The sequence below is a fragment of the Larimichthys crocea genome, chromosome XV (genome assembly GCF_000972845.2).
Source record: "Larimichthys crocea isolate SSNF chromosome XV, L_crocea_2.0, whole genome shotgun sequence".
In the NCBI taxonomy this organism is placed as follows: domain Eukaryota; kingdom Metazoa; phylum Chordata; class Actinopteri; family Sciaenidae; genus Larimichthys; species Larimichthys crocea.
Window position 1 is genome coordinate 19448674 of NC_040025.1, and position 18571 is coordinate 19467244.

General features: G+C 40.2%; 1 protein-coding gene across 9 annotated transcripts in view; it reads left to right on the forward strand.

Annotated features, from left to right (window-relative positions):
- Nucleotides 1-18213, forward strand: part of LOC109138771 (forkhead box protein J3) — a 64401-nt gene extending 46188 nt beyond the window's left edge. For 7 of the 9 annotated variants that reach the window (XM_027288889.1, XM_027288892.1, XM_027288890.1 and 4 more), the window contains 7 exons: nucleotides 3958-4116; nucleotides 8389-8608; nucleotides 11485-11772; nucleotides 13435-13536; nucleotides 14553-14825; nucleotides 15411-15539; nucleotides 16099-18213. In XM_027288889.1, coding sequence (XP_027144690.1) covers nucleotides 3958-4116; nucleotides 8389-8608; nucleotides 11485-11772; nucleotides 13435-13536; nucleotides 14553-14825; nucleotides 15411-15539; nucleotides 16099-16223 — 1296 coding nt within the window. In that variant the 3' untranslated portion in view covers nucleotides 16224-18213. The remainder of the gene's footprint in view (nucleotides 1-3957; nucleotides 4117-8388; nucleotides 8609-11484; nucleotides 11773-13434; nucleotides 13537-14552; nucleotides 14826-15410; nucleotides 15540-16098) is intronic. The other 2 variants (XM_027288894.1, XM_027288896.1) reach the window with 1 other exon arrangement.
- The last annotated feature ends 358 nt before the right edge of the window (nucleotides 18214-18571 follow it).

Consider the following 18571-nt stretch of genomic DNA (forward strand, 5'->3'; position numbering starts at 1 on the left):
TGAAGTGATATTCAGCACATACAAAACCACAAAGAAGACAAGACAAACCACAAGAAATAACAAGTTCCTGTGCAGGCGAGATAAACCACTCTGATTATTAGTTTGTTGTCTCCGTTGATCATATTTTGAAGTGGTAACTTTTTAGCTGTTTCCATATTGATGAGTTCATAAAGGCTTGTTATAGATGTTAATATTAGCTACCCGGTTAAGTAATTCTTTTTGGATGTTTGGCTGACTGAGTTTCAGCTGGTCAGGGCATCACACAGCTTCTAACCACAAAGCTTGTGCAGGCTCCTTTAGTTTTTTCCTGACAATTAACTAACTACCAATAAGCACGAGATGCTGATAAGTCACATTATGCTTCAGGATATATTTTTAAGTAGCTTAGCTCAACTAGAAAAGATGTTACTTAGTGGCCATTTAGATGTAATTAATATTCATTTCTCAGTGATGTTTTTTGACAAATAAATTAGTCAGGAAGATGTAGTCATTTGTACTTGCAGTTGAGAAGAATATGTTGAACTTAGTTTGGGCTATAATTAATACTAACTAGCTATAAGGCGTGGATAGTGCAGCAGAATGAGTATTTTCCTCTTTCACTATCAGTGTCCTGGACATACAGTGTTATACTGTTCTTCACTTTAAGGCACAGCCTGTGCGATGACACATCAACACACACCCACACACAGACACACACACTGCTTTTAAAAAAAGCAAACTGGGTGTGACCGTCTGTATGAGGGTCAAAGATCAAGCAACGACTGGGACCTCTGACGCCTCTCAGAACTGGCAAACACACTCACACACACACACAGAATGATGATGTGTGGTACGTGACCCTTTCGTCTGACCCCGACCAAAGAGAAAATTTGTCCCACAGCAGCAGCTCACATAACTCTTCAGCGTTTGGCCTGGATGTGATGTGGAGGTCTGGACTTGACGGCTTATTCTAGTTTTCCATTCTGCACTTTTCACAGATCTTGACTCATACTTCCCAGAATTGTCAAAATGAAACACCTTTATCGCAAAGTTCAATTGTTTTGAAAGGTTTTCTCACTAGCATTATATAGCCATGTGTTCACTTGTAATTTTTATAACCAGTTATTTGTTACTTATCATGTAAAAATATTAAGTATTTGCTGGTTCTTGCTTCTGTAATATGAAAACTGCTGATGTTCTCTGTTTCAAACCATTACAAAAAAATAGGCAAAGATTTGTTATTTGTCAATAATTTTGACATTTTCTAATCTTAAACATGACTCTAAACAGTTGAATACAGATATGAAATCAATATATAATAGGACGATCATCTAAATAGTTGCTTTAGTTTCTATCCTGTTCCCTAAAACAGTATTTACAGTCAGTACCATCACATTTTGCACCATGTGCAGTGGGGCCCAAAAATCAGAAACCATCAGTCAAGATGCTTATATTTTGCATTACTTTTGAATGTAATGCTATTTATTTTCATTTCAAATGATAATATCAGCAACAATTGGAGTGCAAAGTTGAATCTTTGAAAAATATAGATTAGAAGACTGCATGCACTCAAACAGGTAAAACCTGATTTGACCGATGTTTGACCACTGTTCCAGAGATCTTCTTATGACGTCCTAGAATGTTTGGCTTTCTCAGTCTTCAGGTACCCCCACTAAACACAGTGGGTTGAGGTCAGGTGACTGTGAAGGAAAGTCCATGACTGTCAGGAATCTTTGGGTCATCCTTTGTCTTCACGTAGTTCATGCAAAGCTTTTAGGTTGGTCATTATCCTGCTGCTGTATGAATATTGTAAAGTATGTCTCCGAAGAATGGAGTACTTCCCCTTGGTCAGGGTGTAGTCAAATCACCATAGGTGTCCAACTCCAGAATATTCACCATGTTTCACTGTGGGTTTGATAAATTGCAGTATCATTCTATCTCCCGATCATCTCCTTACGTACTCCCTTCTGTTACAGCCATAAATCTCAGACTTGGATTCATCACTAGGACTTTTTCCAGTCATCCACTGCTCGTATTTCTTAGTCCACCCGAGTGTTTGGCTTTCTTTCCTCTCCCGAGAAGACATTCAGAAACTGCTACTCGTGCTCTGAGACCACAACAAGATTTATTTGACAAAACTTTTTCTGATTGGAGTCTTGCTTTCTTTATTTAGAAAATTCTGTATCGGTGACAAAGCCAGGCTTTTCTATCACTCAATGAACTAAACCTGATGTATTGAACCTCGATTGGTATGGTCATTTTTTGGTAAGCTTGAACATGCTTTTGATACAACTGGTCCGGCTTTTGCAAATCATTTTGGAGCTCCCTGCACTGCATCCTTAGAAACATTTAGTCTGGTCATAATTTGATGCTGCAAGTCTTTGCTTAAAGCAACAATTTAACTTCTGACACTTTTACTTAGTCCTGATTCCTTAAACTTTCTGATAATTTTCAGGTTTCTATGAGAATATTTTCAGTGTGGTTTCACTTTTTGCCCCCTCCCTGACATAATTGAGCATTTTCATTTCATGTTAATAGCCAGGAATATCAGCATCAAGCGATTATTGTTGTAACAAATCCAGCTTTAGTTTGGTTTGACACAGGCAACAGAAAGCCGTTAATTTACCTTCAGCGCGTCAGTTTGCACTAATTCTGTTTTACTCCAGGAAAGACTCCAACTCGACTCATCTTAGTCATCACTATACATCTGAAAAAAAAGGAGATTTAGAGCAGGGAGAGGAAGACCTTGATGATAATAAAGCTGATGCCAACGTCAATGATATCCACCCACAGCCAGACAGGTGGCGTCCTGCAGGCACAGCAGTGCGTCAGAACCTCTCCAACACATTCGCTTTACTCTGTTTGCATTGGAGAGTGCCTGCGCTTTTGAGAAGACATTCCTATAATATGATACTTGAAAACTGGCATAACAGAAAATATTTTCCCTGTGAAAAGTTGTTATAATCATCAATATATTCAGACTTATAAATTCCTTGTAATTGAAGCTCTGCTGAGTCTGAAAAAAACACGTTTGAAGGTGTTTTCATTATCATTTTTTTTTTCTTTTCAAATGCATAGAAGTAAACCTAAAATGTTCCCGTAAACCACATACTCATTTGCATATAACTACAGTCATACAGCAAGTAGAATTACAGGTTCACTCAGATGTCACCAAATCTACCAAAACCGAAAATGTTCATGATTAATACCTAAAAAAAATAAAAAAAATAAAAACTGTCTTCTGAAAAGACTTGTAAGATGTTCCACAGGGTAGAGCACTGCTCCAGAGAGCCTTTACTGTTGTCTCACCCGAAGGCTATGATTTCACATTTGTCTATACAATTAAATGTAGCCTTGAGGCAACGCTAGTGCTCTGCTTCACAAGTACTGACAGTCAAACAAAACAAGAGAAACACGATTCAACATAATCCTGAGGCCTTTCTTTTAAAAGCATTGTGATCTGTCACCACAAGATAATATACAGTAGACTTCCTCTGAAGCGAGACTTGTGTCTTCATTGGCGGTGCTTTCAGATAATAAAGTCATGTCTGAAGTCACCCAGTGGTCAACACATTTAATAAAAATCACCATGTTCAAGGGGAAAAAAATCCCCGGTAGTTTATGTTCTGTGCTTTTATGCAGCAGCAGGACCAATTTGCATAGACCAGCACTTTAATTTCCATTTTCCTCATGAGTTGTCTCATAAGTTAATGGTGCATGGGTAACTTCTTGAGGTGGGCAGTGTTCACTTTAGCCTGGATGTGAATTAGCAAATGGATAAAATAAGGGAGAGTAGCAAAATGGATCACTGCCAATTTAGGAGTTTAGATGGTGCATTGTATCAACATTTTGTCCCTGTATAATTGCCTTTACTGTCACATTAACATGGATCCTTTACGTGTGTGTGTGTGTGTGTGTGTGTGTGTGTGTGTGTGTGTGTGTGTGTTGTGGTGTGTGTGTGTGTGTGTGTGTGTGAAGGTAGCGCTGTACAACCCCGAGGCAGAAGGCAGCGAGAGCCCCAGCAGTCTGGGTGGCAGCCTGAGCAACAGTCTTTCAGAGCAGAGTTTGGCGTCCGTCAACCTTAACAACCTGAACACCGCCGTCAGCAGTGGCAGCAACGTGCACAGCTACACACCAGTAAGGCTGTTTCTTTCTTTAAATGTTCTAACCATTGCTGCAGGAGAATTGCTCTTTTCTTATGTCCGTCTTCACAAGGACAGCTGCTGACCTGACACTGCTGCAGCAAAGACTTGGCCTTCACATGGGACGGCGCTTTCTTCCACTTTTCTTCAACTTTTGTTTTATCTTGAAGTTTTAGGCAATTTTTCAAGTACCTGAATTCAAACTAAAAGTGCTTCAGACATAATCTGGATGATTCAGTCGTCGTTCCAGACACTCTCAGTCGGTACAGAAGGTGTCTGCTGCACCTTTAGCAGACTGAGGAGGTGGTAACCAGCTAACAACGCTGGATCTACAGCACACTGCTGAAACTCTCAATTTCTTTTTGATGTTCTGACTTTGAGATCACATATTGTATATTTTCAGTATTTTCATTCACTGTGCTTAGATGACACACACACATATATATATATATATATATGGCACACAAAGACACATTCTTGATTCTTGTGTCTACATTTCTGTTGTTCTTCCTTTCTAAATAATTTAAAAAATCATTGCTAAATAGTGAATCTTATTGCTGCTGTTTTATTTTGACATGCATAGTCAAACAAGCAGTCAAAAGGGCAATTTGAGCCAGTAACGTATCGTATTGCAAATTTATTTGGGCTCCTCACATAAATCAAATTGCCCCTATCCATAAAGATCTTTGTATTTAGCATTTCTTCTTTTCAAGAGGTGTGGAAATGCAATTGAAAGTGCAGATTGATTTTAAACTCTGTTGCTTGGTGTTGAATACCACATTCATATGCAATGATTATTTAGCTTGTGAATCGAATTTTGTTTTGCAGCCGACTATCAATACTGTTTGCAGCGCCTCACACCCCTCAGGGTCGACCAGCACAAATATATTCTAAACCCGTGGGAAATGCTGTTTTGCTTTGATAAAAATACAGAAAAATAAAACAGCGGGAAACATCAGTCATCCCTTTGTGTTGACAGTTCACCTTTATCGTCTCTGATGCGTATACATCCAATGATGCCTGACAACTCCAGTATTAACGAATCTGAGGCAACTGCATGCAATTAAAAGCAGATTAACTCTGTTAGCCAGTAATTAAACACTTAGATTGTGCTTTGTCTGTGCCATTTACCACACATACTCTCACAGTGAGGTTTATTTAAATCCAGGCCATCCCATGTCAACTGCTGTAAGGTGCCTACAGTCTTGGCCCGTGTAAAGTACACCCCAGACTTGGCAGGCTACTGACACACTGAGACATGTTTGGACAGATCTTACGCTGTCTGTTTAAATGACTCTTTATCCTTTATTACAAAAGGTCCTTTGGCTATATGAATTGATTAGTCCTAACCAGTGTATATGTGTGTGTAGGTGTGTGCGTGTGATAATGAGTTGCCTTTTTTGTAAAGGAGGGGCTAGATTAGCCAAGGCTTCTGTCAGGAACTAAACTGTCCCATGCCGAGTGATTTAAATTTGTAAAACAAATATTTAATAGGAAACAATAAACAGTTTATTACCGGGTGATCAGATGCAGAAACCATGGCTGCAACAGGAGTCCTTGGAATAACAAAGGCATCTGACCAAAATAACAACAGTGTTCCCACCTCTGGTTTTACTTAAATTGGCAGCAGGACAAACAGACAAACGTAGATCAATATTTTATATTTATTGTTCCCAGTTTTCTTTGGCTAAGGTGCTTAAATTTCAGTATGGATGCAGACTGTGAATTAGTAGATATATACACACACAGAATGTACATAGATGCATACTTTAGAGATGTAGATATCTTTTTTTAAAGGCTTTTCAAGACTAATCATGTAAATATTTGTAATTGTAAATCATTTACATATAATGTAAGTTTCATTTAATTGCAACATCCTGCTGTTCACAAGACACATGAGCAAATTTTCCCTCCCAGTTGACTGAATAAAAGTGGCCTGAAGACCTCAATTGGTCTGTCAAGCCTTGTCAACTCCTGGCTAGATTCCTATAAAATTGGAAATACATATTCATGCACCCCAGAGGTGAATCTGATTATTTGTCTGGCGCAACCAACATATCCAAACTTCTCTTCTTCTTTGTTTTTTGATATTCATGGTCCCCAGAGGACAAATCCTAATGTTTTTGGTAGGCCTTTGTTATAGCTCCTCCATCAGGCCAAAACCTCTATTTGTCCACAAGAAACATCTAGAATCTAAATGACACATGCCATAACATTTAGCTGGCAGATTCAGGCTCTCCGGAAGATGAACCTTTCATCCTCTGCACTCTTTTTGGAGAGTCTATAGGACTCTTTCCACTTTTAATTGCAATATTAATGCTCCCAGAGTTACTTGAAATGTTCAATTTTCCTTTGAATATCACTTCATTCAATCTGTTTTATTCTGTATTACTCCATGCTGCTTGATTTTCCCATTGTGGTCATTAAAGTTCTATTCAGACTAATCTAATTATGTGGACTTTTGATAGACTTGCAGTGTATTTGACTTGTTTGTCAAAGTGTTTGTGTCTGTCCCTTTAAACCAAATATAATACAATTTTAAAGGCCAGTCTCAGTCCAAAAACATTTGGTCCAAAATTACAGGAGCGCTGAAAAAATCCCAACTCTTCATTATTTTTCCCTTGTTACAGCTGCTCACCTTTTTACCATCAATCACTTTTCCCCACTCACCTCGCACCTGCATTAGCAAAGGTCAGTGCAATCTCATCTCGTTAACCTCTCATTTCTAGAGGCCATCTTTTGTTTTCCTCCTCCCTGCTTCACCTCCCTCCACCTGTTCATCCTTCCTCCTCCTCCTCCTCCTCCTCCTCCTCCTCCATCATCGCCTCAGACCTCATCTGTGGTCTAGTCCAGTGGGATCAGGGTTAGTTCGGCCTCATTACCTGGCACAGGTGATACTCTCCTAACTGACAGTGATTACTGGTGGCAGAGAGCTCAAAGATTCCAAGGAAGTTGATGGAAAAGCTGACCTTATTGGGTGGAGGTAGATGTGTGGGAGATGTGTCATGCTACGTAGGCTTATATTTTGCGGAGGCACACTGATCACAGCATATTGCCCGTGCTTGCTGGGTGGATGGTGAGGGAGATGACAGCTGGGATGAGACGAAGGAGGGTGGAGGAAGACAGGCTGCGTTCACAATATGAGACATAAATTTATTTCAAAAGTATTTTGTTTTTGTGTTTGTATGAAAAGAAACGAGTGCCAGCAAATACTTCCTTTTAATTGTGTGAATTTGAATTTGGCCATAGTGAATTAAAACAAAATGATTTCTCGAAAAGAATTCATGTGGAAACTGAATTTGAATGACACAATTGGAAGAATTTCTTGAAACTGAATGTCATTATTATTGAATTTGACTTTTTATCCATTTTGCAATGCAGCTCTCCCAATTGAAATTCAGGTATCTTAGTTTAGATTCAGCTGCTAGAAACACTTTGCTTCCCCGTGTGTTGACTGACAGATAGCGAGCCACTCCAGTGCTCGTGTTTGTGGCCTCACACTCTTCACTTTGGCCAACCAGGTCATGTTGTTTTCCTCTTACAGTAAAGTTGTAGGGTTTTTGATACAGTTCTTGCTCCTTGATGCAAAAATCTGCTTGACAAAGCTTCTGCCGGCACCTACAGTATTTCATGATAGTATAAACTTAATTACTACACAATGTGCCTTTTTATAATTGAGCCTCAATGTCGTTGTTATTATCACAGGTTTTATATAAAATCACCAAACACCAAGCAGGCCATGAATATTTAACTGAAATCTGCATAACCACAACTTCCTCCTGTACTAGCCTTTAGGTGTTTGTGGTGTCATGTATTTTAAATCCAGATTATGTGTGTGGGAATGTATATGTCCGGCTCTGTGAGGGAGCTCAGATAAAATTCGAGCAGAGCCCCTCCAAAACCACCATGAACTAAAATTCTTAGACTTGAATGTCATGACAGAACAATAATCCACCAGGAATGTGTACTATTTGCCAGTGTGGTGCTTTAATGCATGGTGTTGCATTTTGTTGTGGTAAAACTTGCACCAGCATCAACTTTTTGCTTGACGGCCCTGTGTTGATTTTATTTTATTTTTTTCTGTTTTTTTTTTTGTTTGTTTTTTTTATTTTCGCCGGTCTGACAGCAGCTTACACTTTGAGCTGCAGTGTGAATTCAGCCTTTGATGCATTTTTCTGAAACCAATACCTTCATTGATTTCCCCTGTTTGTCTTTTTGTACCTCTCACAGTCTGTCTGTTTTCTCTTCCTCTCTGTCTGTCTTGAAGGTGAGTAGCCACTCAGAACCTTCGTCTCAGTCCCTGAGCCTTCAGCAGCCCGCCCAACAGCAGCCGCCGCCGCCTCCCCCTCCTCCCCCACATCCCCAGTACGGTTTGCCCGTCCCGGAATCGCGGGACAAGCAGCTCTGTTTCTCAGACTTCGAGGACCTCAGCGCTTCTTTCCGCAGTCTTTACAAGTGCGTGTTTGAGCAGTCCTTCTCGCAGCAAGGTGGGTGTCGACGCTCATTCCACGGATTAGTGTATATCTGTTCATGTGTGCCCGTGCAACATCTTAATTGACACGTGTTCATAGAAAACACAACAACTTGTAAACCCCTATGTCAGGCTTCATGCGCATAATTAACTGTCAAGCTTAAGCTCCTAATGAAATGGAAATAATTTAACATTGCTTTCATAGCAGTAAAAGCATTCCAGTATTAACCTCCGCCACACAGTACTCCTACTCTGTTGTATTTTAATAAACAAAACAATCTGTTGTTCCGCATATCTGCATTTTACTGCTCGCTCAGTCAAATGAGTAAAGGCAATTAAGAGGAAGAATTCAACAGAAGGAGGGGGGGGAAAAAAACCTGCAAACACATCTGCAGTCGAGCAGAGCAAAGGGTTCTGCAGCTTTGATAGCAGCTAATTAGATTGGTTCTAAAGTTTGTGTAGCATCTTGCTAATTGCTTCCTGAAGCTTTCAGGTCACCAGGCCTCCTCCCTCTTGGCCCCCCCCCCCCCGCGATCACCTTCCCTCTCCTGCATTCTTCTCCCCTGTACACATCCGCTTATATGCTCCGTAGGCAAAGAGATTGATGCGCTCTGTTGAACTCTACAAGCAACTGTTGCTTGGATTCATCCACTGACAAGGTCCCTTTCAATTTGTGGTCAGGGGTGCGAATGCAGAAAAGATAAGACAATGAGAATACTAGTGTGTGGGGGGGGGGGGGGATTGCACAGGACACGGAGACCTAGAAAGAAAATGAAGGAGAGAACGGATTTAGCGAATCCTTGAAAGGGCCCCTTAAGTGTGAGGCAGTGTCAGCAGTCATTGTATTTTAGAGTTTGAGTCACAGTGAGTCACTCAGACAGCAGAATTCATCGACTCCCTTGAAAAACCGCAAACAGTCCAAGACTTTACACTAGACTGTAACTGACTCCGGTAGTTCATTTTCTGACAGACCTCATAAATTACAACTCATTTTACAACCAGGTACTTTTCTTTATGTCACATTAAAATCAAAGGGATTTGAATCAACTCACAATCGTTTTTATTTGCCCCTTAAAGACGTGGTGACAACTCTCACAAAACCTGTACAATAAATTAGGAAGGAAAAACACAGCCAAGACAGTTAAAACTTTCACTAAATCAGAAATGATAAACAGTGGCTATAAAAGCATTTTTTTTCAGAAAGCATTGATCAGACATGTAGCAGTGGGAATAAAAGATACTTTAACAAGCAGGTAAAGCGTAACAGCTCCCTGGTGGCGGGAATGAACATTGACCCAGCAAGATGTGCTTTGATAGACACAGTACGCTCATCGATTCCCTTCTGATTTGTTGGTCACAAAAAGGAACTCAAGTCCCTCTGTTTCACTCCGCTGATCTTTGAAGAGATCTTAAGGCTACTGTTCAGCCACTCTCTGTCTTTCAGCGATAAGCAATGAACCAGAAGATAAAAGAAAAGGTTAAAAGAGTCTCAACAGACGATAAAGAACTTAAGAATAAATGCACTTATGGAAAGGAATTACATTTATGACGGAGGTGCACTCCTTTGCCCACGGTGTTCATATCCACCCTTAATAGAGTTATTGAACGCTGTAACAAAGTACTAAAATCACTTATATTTAACGTACATTAAAAAATGTTGTTGTACTACGACACAGAAGCAGGAAGAGCACAACCAGGGTCCAACTCTGTGCCTGAAGAAAAGACAATGCGTCATCGTCTGAAAATTTAACAAGCTTGCTGTCGATTTTACAGTTTCTGCAGCTGTCAGTATCCATGATGAAAAAGTAAAGGAGATAAAACACGCTCTCGAGGTGAAGCCGTGCATTCAAAAAACAGCCACTGACAAGATTCCTCTGCTGTCTGTCCGTCAAAAAAATCTCAAATCTGAGGTAGTGTGTGTGCGCATGTGTGTGTCAGAAAAAGAGATTTTCATAACAAGCAACAGAAGGGCCACTGGACTGAAATCATAACATTTCATCATAACCAAAATAACGTTACTTATTTTTGGAAACAGCACCACAATGGAAGATTCCCACAAATTATGGTAATTTGACTAGAAGTAAAAGAAAAGGAGAGACTAGTAGTCTGTTCAGCACATGGTGTAATTGTAATTTACGCAGTGCAGCTCTTCTAATTATTCTGTCAGCTCTGTGGTTAATAAAGGACATAGGCTTAATTCTTTTCACTCTGAAGGTCAAAACGCCACTACCATGAGTCCACTTTATTCCTACATAATTTATTAGCCCTGTTAATTTCATCCTGTACATCCCTCAACATCTCTTTACTCTCCTTTTATTCTGGGCATTGTTCAGTTACTCATGGTTCATTATTTTGAAAGAATCAGATTTTTTTCACACAAAGCTTAAAATAATAATAATGAAAAAAAATGAATGAATGAAAAAAAATAATAAAAATGTCCTCCATCCAACTGTCCTTTCAGTGCTCAGAAGACAGTAACTGGCAGGCTGGATGATGGCGATGAGCATAAGGAATATGCTGTTATGGTTTGATGCTCAGGGATTTATAAGCACCGGGAACTGAACCATAAAACAAATTAATCTTAGCGCTCCTTTGGTGCTGTAGCACAGGTCATAAACTAGTTTTCAAAGTTTTATTTATGATTGAATTTTCCAAAAATAATTTCTTGAGAGCAACAGAGCCCATAAACAAACTTTGGCTGTGGTGACACTGACGAGTTGGTGCATGTAAATATGCGAAAATAAAACCGCAGCCTTTTTATTCACAGTAAACGTCCAGTTTGTCTTGTTACGGATAGTTCAACAATTTCCTTTTTAGTTTTTTCTCCACTTTTGTCGTGTTCCTGTCTGTTGTCTTCACCTGTACGTGTTTCGGTGTTTTGCTCTGCAACAGGTTTGATGGGCATGCCTGGTGATTCTAGCCAGCAGGCCCGGACCGCCTGCTCCTACCAGCACTCACCTGGTGCAGGAAGCGGCGGTGGCGGCCACCACCACCAACACAACCACGGTCAGGCATCGCACCACTCCCACCACCCTCAGCAGCACCTCTCCCCTCACTCCACCCACAGCCAGCATCAGGCACACGGTCAGCATGCTCAGCATCAACAACACCCTTCTCATTCCCAGCAGCACCCGTCTCTCTCCCACCAGAGTCACACTGGACAGACTTGCCCCACAACAGGTGAGAACAGAGTCGGCAGTTAAAATCTATCTGGGTTTAAATATGTCAGTACTCAGCCTACCGTTATATGACAATTTATGAGCAAGTCCTGTCGTCTATTATCAAGAAAATATCCTGGAAAGGTCCTGGAAAATGATTTCTTAAAAGGTGTGGGAACCCTGAGTGGGTTAATGCTCCTAAATCATAACAAGATGTTTCCCTGTTCTCCCACTCTGGTGCCGTGGTGTGAATGCAGCATTAGGAGAAGCCTCCACCACAGCGATTCAGCAGCACATTCAGAATATTTCATAGTTGCTGAATTGATCCAGAATCTGCAAGTGAATGGATTCAAACTGCCAAATGTATTAACGGGGTGTCTTTAAATTAAATCTCCTCAACTTGCCAGGAGCAGTGCAGGTACCTGAAAAGTATTAACCACAGTCCTCCCTGATAGTTGTACTTGACTTTTTTCGTCACACAGTCACATACTTTTTAATCAGTGAACCAGAAATTTGACATGTTCAGCTCACATTATTTAAAAGAAAGAATGACAACAAACGAACAGGGCTTTTACTTTAGAAGCCAGGATTCCCAATATAATATTTCTGTACTCTGCTACACCTTGTAACTAATTCTTGTGAAAGGAGCCCACACAGTGTACATTATAGTTTCCTGTTTCATATATATTGATGCTGTACAGCACCAAACAAAGATTCTACCTCTCCTAACTCCCAACGCCACATTGGTGTAAATGCAATTCACCTAACACACCAGAACAGGCTTGTGTCTGCATAGACTCATTGCGTTTATATTGTACTCCTTGCCTCTGTAAGGTCCCAGAGCAGTTGAGATTATGAGGCTGGGCTGATACAGACAGACATCTCCAAAGCTTCACCGAGGCTTTTCCTCCTCATATTCCCAGTCTCTCTCTCTCTCTCTCTTTTTTTGTTGTTGTTGTTTTTTTCTCCCTTTGTGTCTCTGCAACACAGCTCTCAGGCCAAAAGAGGGACTATTCAGACATTATTTATCTAGGTTAGTATTCCCCTCAACCAAGCTGAGGATGAATGAAAGCAATCCCTCTGTCTTTGATCCACGGCCTCAGAATGTATTGTTGTTTAGTTTGTGGCGGTGAAGGCAGTGGAAAGCATCTCCTATTTTTGTTTTGGGTTTATTTATTTTTTATTTTTTTGAAAAGCAGAGCTGTGGCTGGATTTATTTCCGTGTGAAGTCACACCACCTTGTGGTTGACTGCAGAGGCAAATTTCACTTTGTCTTATCTACATCAGTTCACCTGTTTCAGATCATTTAACACCATCCCACTGATCAGACTAGTATCCATTTCAGAGTTGAAGAAATTAGTTAATAACTCCGATAATTAATTAATTATTTAAGTCAGCAAAATATTTCCTAGTTCTGTTTCATCTCAAACGTGAGAATTTGCTTTTTAGTTGTATAATATCATCTGTATTTTGTACTGTGAGTTAGACAAAACAAACAATTTGAAGATGTCACCTTGGGCTCTGGGAAATTATGATGCGCATTTGGCATTATCCACAATTTCTGACATTTTATTAACCAAATGACTGAACAGAACAAAATAACTGATTTTTTTTTCTATATCCAACCATTTGACAGCATTTCTTTTTAAAGGTGTACTGTATTTCTGTGTGTGCTTCCTCACAGGCATGTCATCAGACTGGTATCCCAACCTGGACTGGCTGAAGGAGAGCTGCCGCATTGCTACCAGCTACAACTGGGCTGACGTAGACCTCTCCCCATTTCAAGGTAACACACGTACTGTACACGCACATCGCTAAGAGTCATCAGTGTGAACGGCATCTGAAATGAACTTTGATAAAGCTGTCTAACACAGCCACTTTCTACACAGTGAGAATTGATAAAATGCTTGTGATGCTGATCAGTTACTTTGATTAAACCATTATGATTCCTCTCCGCGCTTTCATATACACTCACCCTTGAGGCACAATATTATAATACCCAGTGTTGTAATAGTACTGGCCTAATAAACGTCATTATCCTGCATCTGAGAGGTTGCCACTCTGTGTTTCTCTCTCTCTCTCACACACACACACACACATACACACTCCCTCTCTCCCAATTGTATGATGTGAATAATCCAATTAGGCCCCGGCTCAGTAACAGCCTCTTATCACGGTCAGCACACAAAGCCGCAACATCCACACACGATGGATGACGACGGCTGGTCTTATAACACACACAGGCCCCACTGCCTCTCCTCCTGCAGCGCTTGACCTCCCTCACACTGCCGTAACTTCATCCTACAGCGTCTCTGGCTCACGTCCAGAGAGCAGGGACGGAGCCTCCCGTCTCTCTTGCCACCAAACACAAAGCCTTATGAATTAGATTTTAGGTAATATCAGACGGGAGTTTGTTGAATAGACACATAGGTGTGTCTGTGTTTGAAGAACTAAATAAGAGGAGGAGGTGTTATGGGTTCAGGGTCTGTGAGCAGATGGACCAATAGAGACTTTAAAAAGATGTTTTCAGTGACTGGGAAAGATTGAAACGTTGGTGTAATATAAAGGAAATGCAACTGTCAGTGCCAGATATGATTCAATATGGAATAAGATTGGACCAGTGTTGCAAAAGTGTTGCTGCTTGGTTTTAAATCTCATTTTTATCCTCACACATTTTGAATCCTCATAAATGAAATGAAACTATAGAAACTGATAATTCTCTGTAATATAGATACAGTAGAGTAGAACGGTTTTATCTACTGTACTTTTGTGGAAACTTCATCTCCTCTGTCTGTCCGCAAGGTCTAAAGGAGAGCATGCGGCAGGCTGAGCTCAACAACTGGTCGCTGGACGCCGCCCAGATGGCCGACCTGTGTTCCTCCATTAACCAGTTCTTCACGGCCACAGGGGTCATCCCCCCTCAGGGCGCAGCTCACCCACAACCTCAGGTCCAACACCCGACACCACCAGGAGCGCCGCAGCACCCAGCTCAGCCACACGGGGCGATGCACCCAAAGGCCAGCCAGCACAATCAGCACGGGCAACACAACCAACACAATCAACACATCAGCACGGGTTAGTATATATTTTACTGCTTTTTTTTCTGACTATGTTTTTTTAGAAATGCAGCAAAGCATTTCAGTTTTACTATCAAAGGTAAATCGATTAGATAGTCGATTTAAGGTTTCTTTAATTCTGATTTTCTTTCAATAAAAAGCTCTCACTTACTTACTCCAGCTGTCAAATAATAATGTGTTTGAGTAAAATAAAATACAATAAAAACAGAATATTTCCCCGCTAAAATTTAGTGAAAGAAAAGTAGAATATCTCCCAAGATTCAAATACTTGTTCAGCAACATTTCTGCACTCACTGCTTCCCACTGTGCCATCATTTGCCCATTATAGATTTACAAAGGAATTATGGATGTTGTCAGCTTCACGGACAACTGGAGGTATGAAGACGAGGGAATATTTCACCATTGGCAAATCCACCGAGAGACAGCACATTCTGTAGGATTTCTCAAGATTAGCATAAGATAGCAGTAAACGTGTGTGCGCACACGGCGGCAGCGAGTGTTCTGCGAGGACAGTGATGCATGTGTGAAAGTCGGGATACTAATCTGACGGTTAGTCATTGCCCTTTTGTCTGTTCTCCCACAGGGAACATGTACATAGACTCGAGACAGAGCATTTCCTCTCTGATGGGCCCACCAGGATACCCCCACATGCCTCCCATGAGCAACACGGCCCCCTCCATGACAGGTGACTCCTCCATCGCTCTCTTAACAGGTCAGGAGGAGCCGGTAGAAATGAAGTGTATATATGTGTGTTACATCCATGCAAGTGTATGTTCGTATGGATCTGAATGTCTCCAGTGTTTTGCCAGTAAGTAGTCTTAAACAAAAAGCAGTGATAAGAACTATAAATTCATTATGAATACTTAGAACAGACTATAAATATACTGCATATTTAATGACTTTGGTTATATAAATTAAAGTCATTAATTTAATCAATTAAATGCAGAGTATGCGTCTAAGGATAAAGATACAACATTTAATTATGCACACACTAATGTATAACACCTTTGTCACAGTCTAAAAGATAATATTTACTAAGCTTCGTAACGATACAACAGCACTGGTTTATACGTGTTCACCCCCTTTGTTTATTTTGTGTCAAAATCTTAGTGTTAAACATGCTCAGGTGATAAATAATAAGTATTAGCCAGTCCAGGTGGATAAAAATGTAAGACATGGTGGATTTTCTGCTGATTCTTCTTCATCCTACTGACAAATACATAAAAAAGTGAGTTGAGTATTCAAGCTTTTGCTGTCCTTCCATGTTTCAGGCCATCTCAGCCAGCTGAGCCAGCAGCAGCAACAACACAGGCTGCCTCTGGGACACTTCCAGGTGAGACGCATGCTCACTGCAGACGACATCCAGGACGACTTTGACTGGGATTCCATCGTCTAAACTGAGCCGCTGGTGGATCAGAGGGATGAAGAGAGAGAGAGAGAGAGAGAGAGAGAGACAGACTGGAAATGGGAAAGAGAGAGACATGTGATGGCAGGTGAGGTATTGACTGGCCGACCTGCTCCTTTTCACCTGGGTGAAAAAACAGAAGACAATCCAACAGAAAACAAAAATGGATTTCATTTTTTTGATCTCGCTGGCCTTTTTTTCTGAACCAAGTGGATGGTGGCTCTAAAGACAATCATTGAAAAAAAAAAAAAAGACTTATTCGGGATTGGACCAAGCCAAGATGTGAACATACATCATCCAAAGCAAAAAGGACGTCTGAAGCTTACTGAATTGTTTTATGTTTTGTCCCCCCTTTCCCCCAGTGCCAACAGGGTTACAAGTCGCCAAAGTGTTGTCAAATCGTCTGTGAATTGTTTAAATCTTTTGTGTTTTCTGCTTCAACTTGTGTTCCGTGTCTACACAGTTTCAGCACTCGTGCCTGAAATGGATAGAAACCTGGTTTTCACCAAACTCTGTGCAAAAAAAATAAATAATTCAACCCATCTTACACACACACATTAAGCAGGAGTAACCATTTCATCATCTTTGTTCGCTTTAGTACTGGGCGTCTGTGTGGTCTGATACAACTACACTGAGAAAATAAAGATGGGTGTACCTGATCAACTTCAATCAGTAATGGTTGAGTGGAGCACCACCTACTGGTTCAAACAGGCACCACATAGCTTCCTTTGCCTAAAAAAAGTTCTATGCACCATAATGTGTTTGTTTTTGTTTATCTTTGTTCTGTTACATCATTTTAAATGTCATTATCGTGTGTGTGGAACAGTGCATAGTGCCATGTTCTCAGGGTGTTACATTCATGTACCATATCAGACCAACACAAAGCCATTTACATGTCTGTATGTAGAGGTTACTTGCGTGTCGTACGGTGCTGTGTGTGTTTACTTCCTGTTGGCGAACAGTGAGCCTCCTGGCAACTGGTCAAAAAGTTTATCTTCTTTTGTTCAGCTTATAAGCTATCTGATACAAAAATACTGTGGAATAAGCTTTTCAGTAGCTCAAAAAGCAGCCACTAATGAAAAAGAAAATGAGACGCTGGCTAGACGTGGACTTTGTCAACAGTAATACATAGTTTTCTGAGATATAATTCAGTTTTTCAAGGTTTTATAATTTGGGGAAAGTGCATATCAATTATGACCAGGCAGTGAAGGTCGGACGTTATTTTAAGAAGCCTCATTTAGGAGACGACGAGCAGTTTTTGCACAACACCAAACTTGATAGCATCTTAGTGAATGAGAAATAAAAGAAAACGGTGAACATTTTAGTTGTTTATTTCAAAAGAAAAAAAAAAGATCAACAAAGACTAAACAAAAGTTTTAAATGCTCAACTTTTTTTTTACTGTGATGTTTAATTTTGTCTGTGTGTATAGTGTGTATAGTCCTCTCTGATTTCCTTTAGCGTACAGCTCAAAAAATACACATAAGAAACTAGTAATTTGTTTGTATTAAGTGGGTACACAGTAAAATATGGGACCTTAAAGTGCTCTTTTTGGTTTGGAAGATCTCAGTGATTGTTCGAATGGTCAATACAAGGTCTCATGTTAAAAAAAAAGAAAAGAAAAGAAAAATACTCTTTATTATTGCCATTAAATGCTGTATTACAGTGACCAGCATATATATCTTGTCTTTGTGTGTTGTAGTCCTTGTAAATAAGTATGTTACTCCTATGTTTGCCCATGAAAAACACAGACTGATAAAAAAAAAAGAAAGAAAGAAAAATGAAATGGAGAGAAAGTATTTTGTTATTTGTCCTTCAGGAGACACCGTGTGTACATACCTTCAGTATATTGTAAATAAGTGATAAAAAAAGAATTGGCATTTGGCGTTTTGTGTGTCATAAATAATCTGTGTATGGCGGTTCAACAGTTAAGATCTGTTTCAGTGTTTATTAAAATGTCATTGATCATTTTTACTGCGCTAACCTCGCATCTGCTGTCGTTATTTCATCAACACTTGTGCATGACAAAACTACAACAACAGAGAGATACTTAATTATTGGTTATTGGATACGTTTTTTCTCCTTGGCCTTGGGCTGTTTTGACCCTCGTTGCTTGTTGTCCAACAGGTGTCAGCCTAGTGCCAAGCAACAGTTTGTTGCACGTAAACTCAGCAGACCACCCATGCTTGCTTGTGTGAAAGTCACACAATGTTCTAACTGTATTTACAGCTCCTTTTCATTAGGAAAACCTGTTTTTAAAAGAACCTCTTTCTTGTCACTGTCTGTCAGCTACAGATGTACGCTGCCACAATTGAATGATTTAACGGATCAATGCGGATGC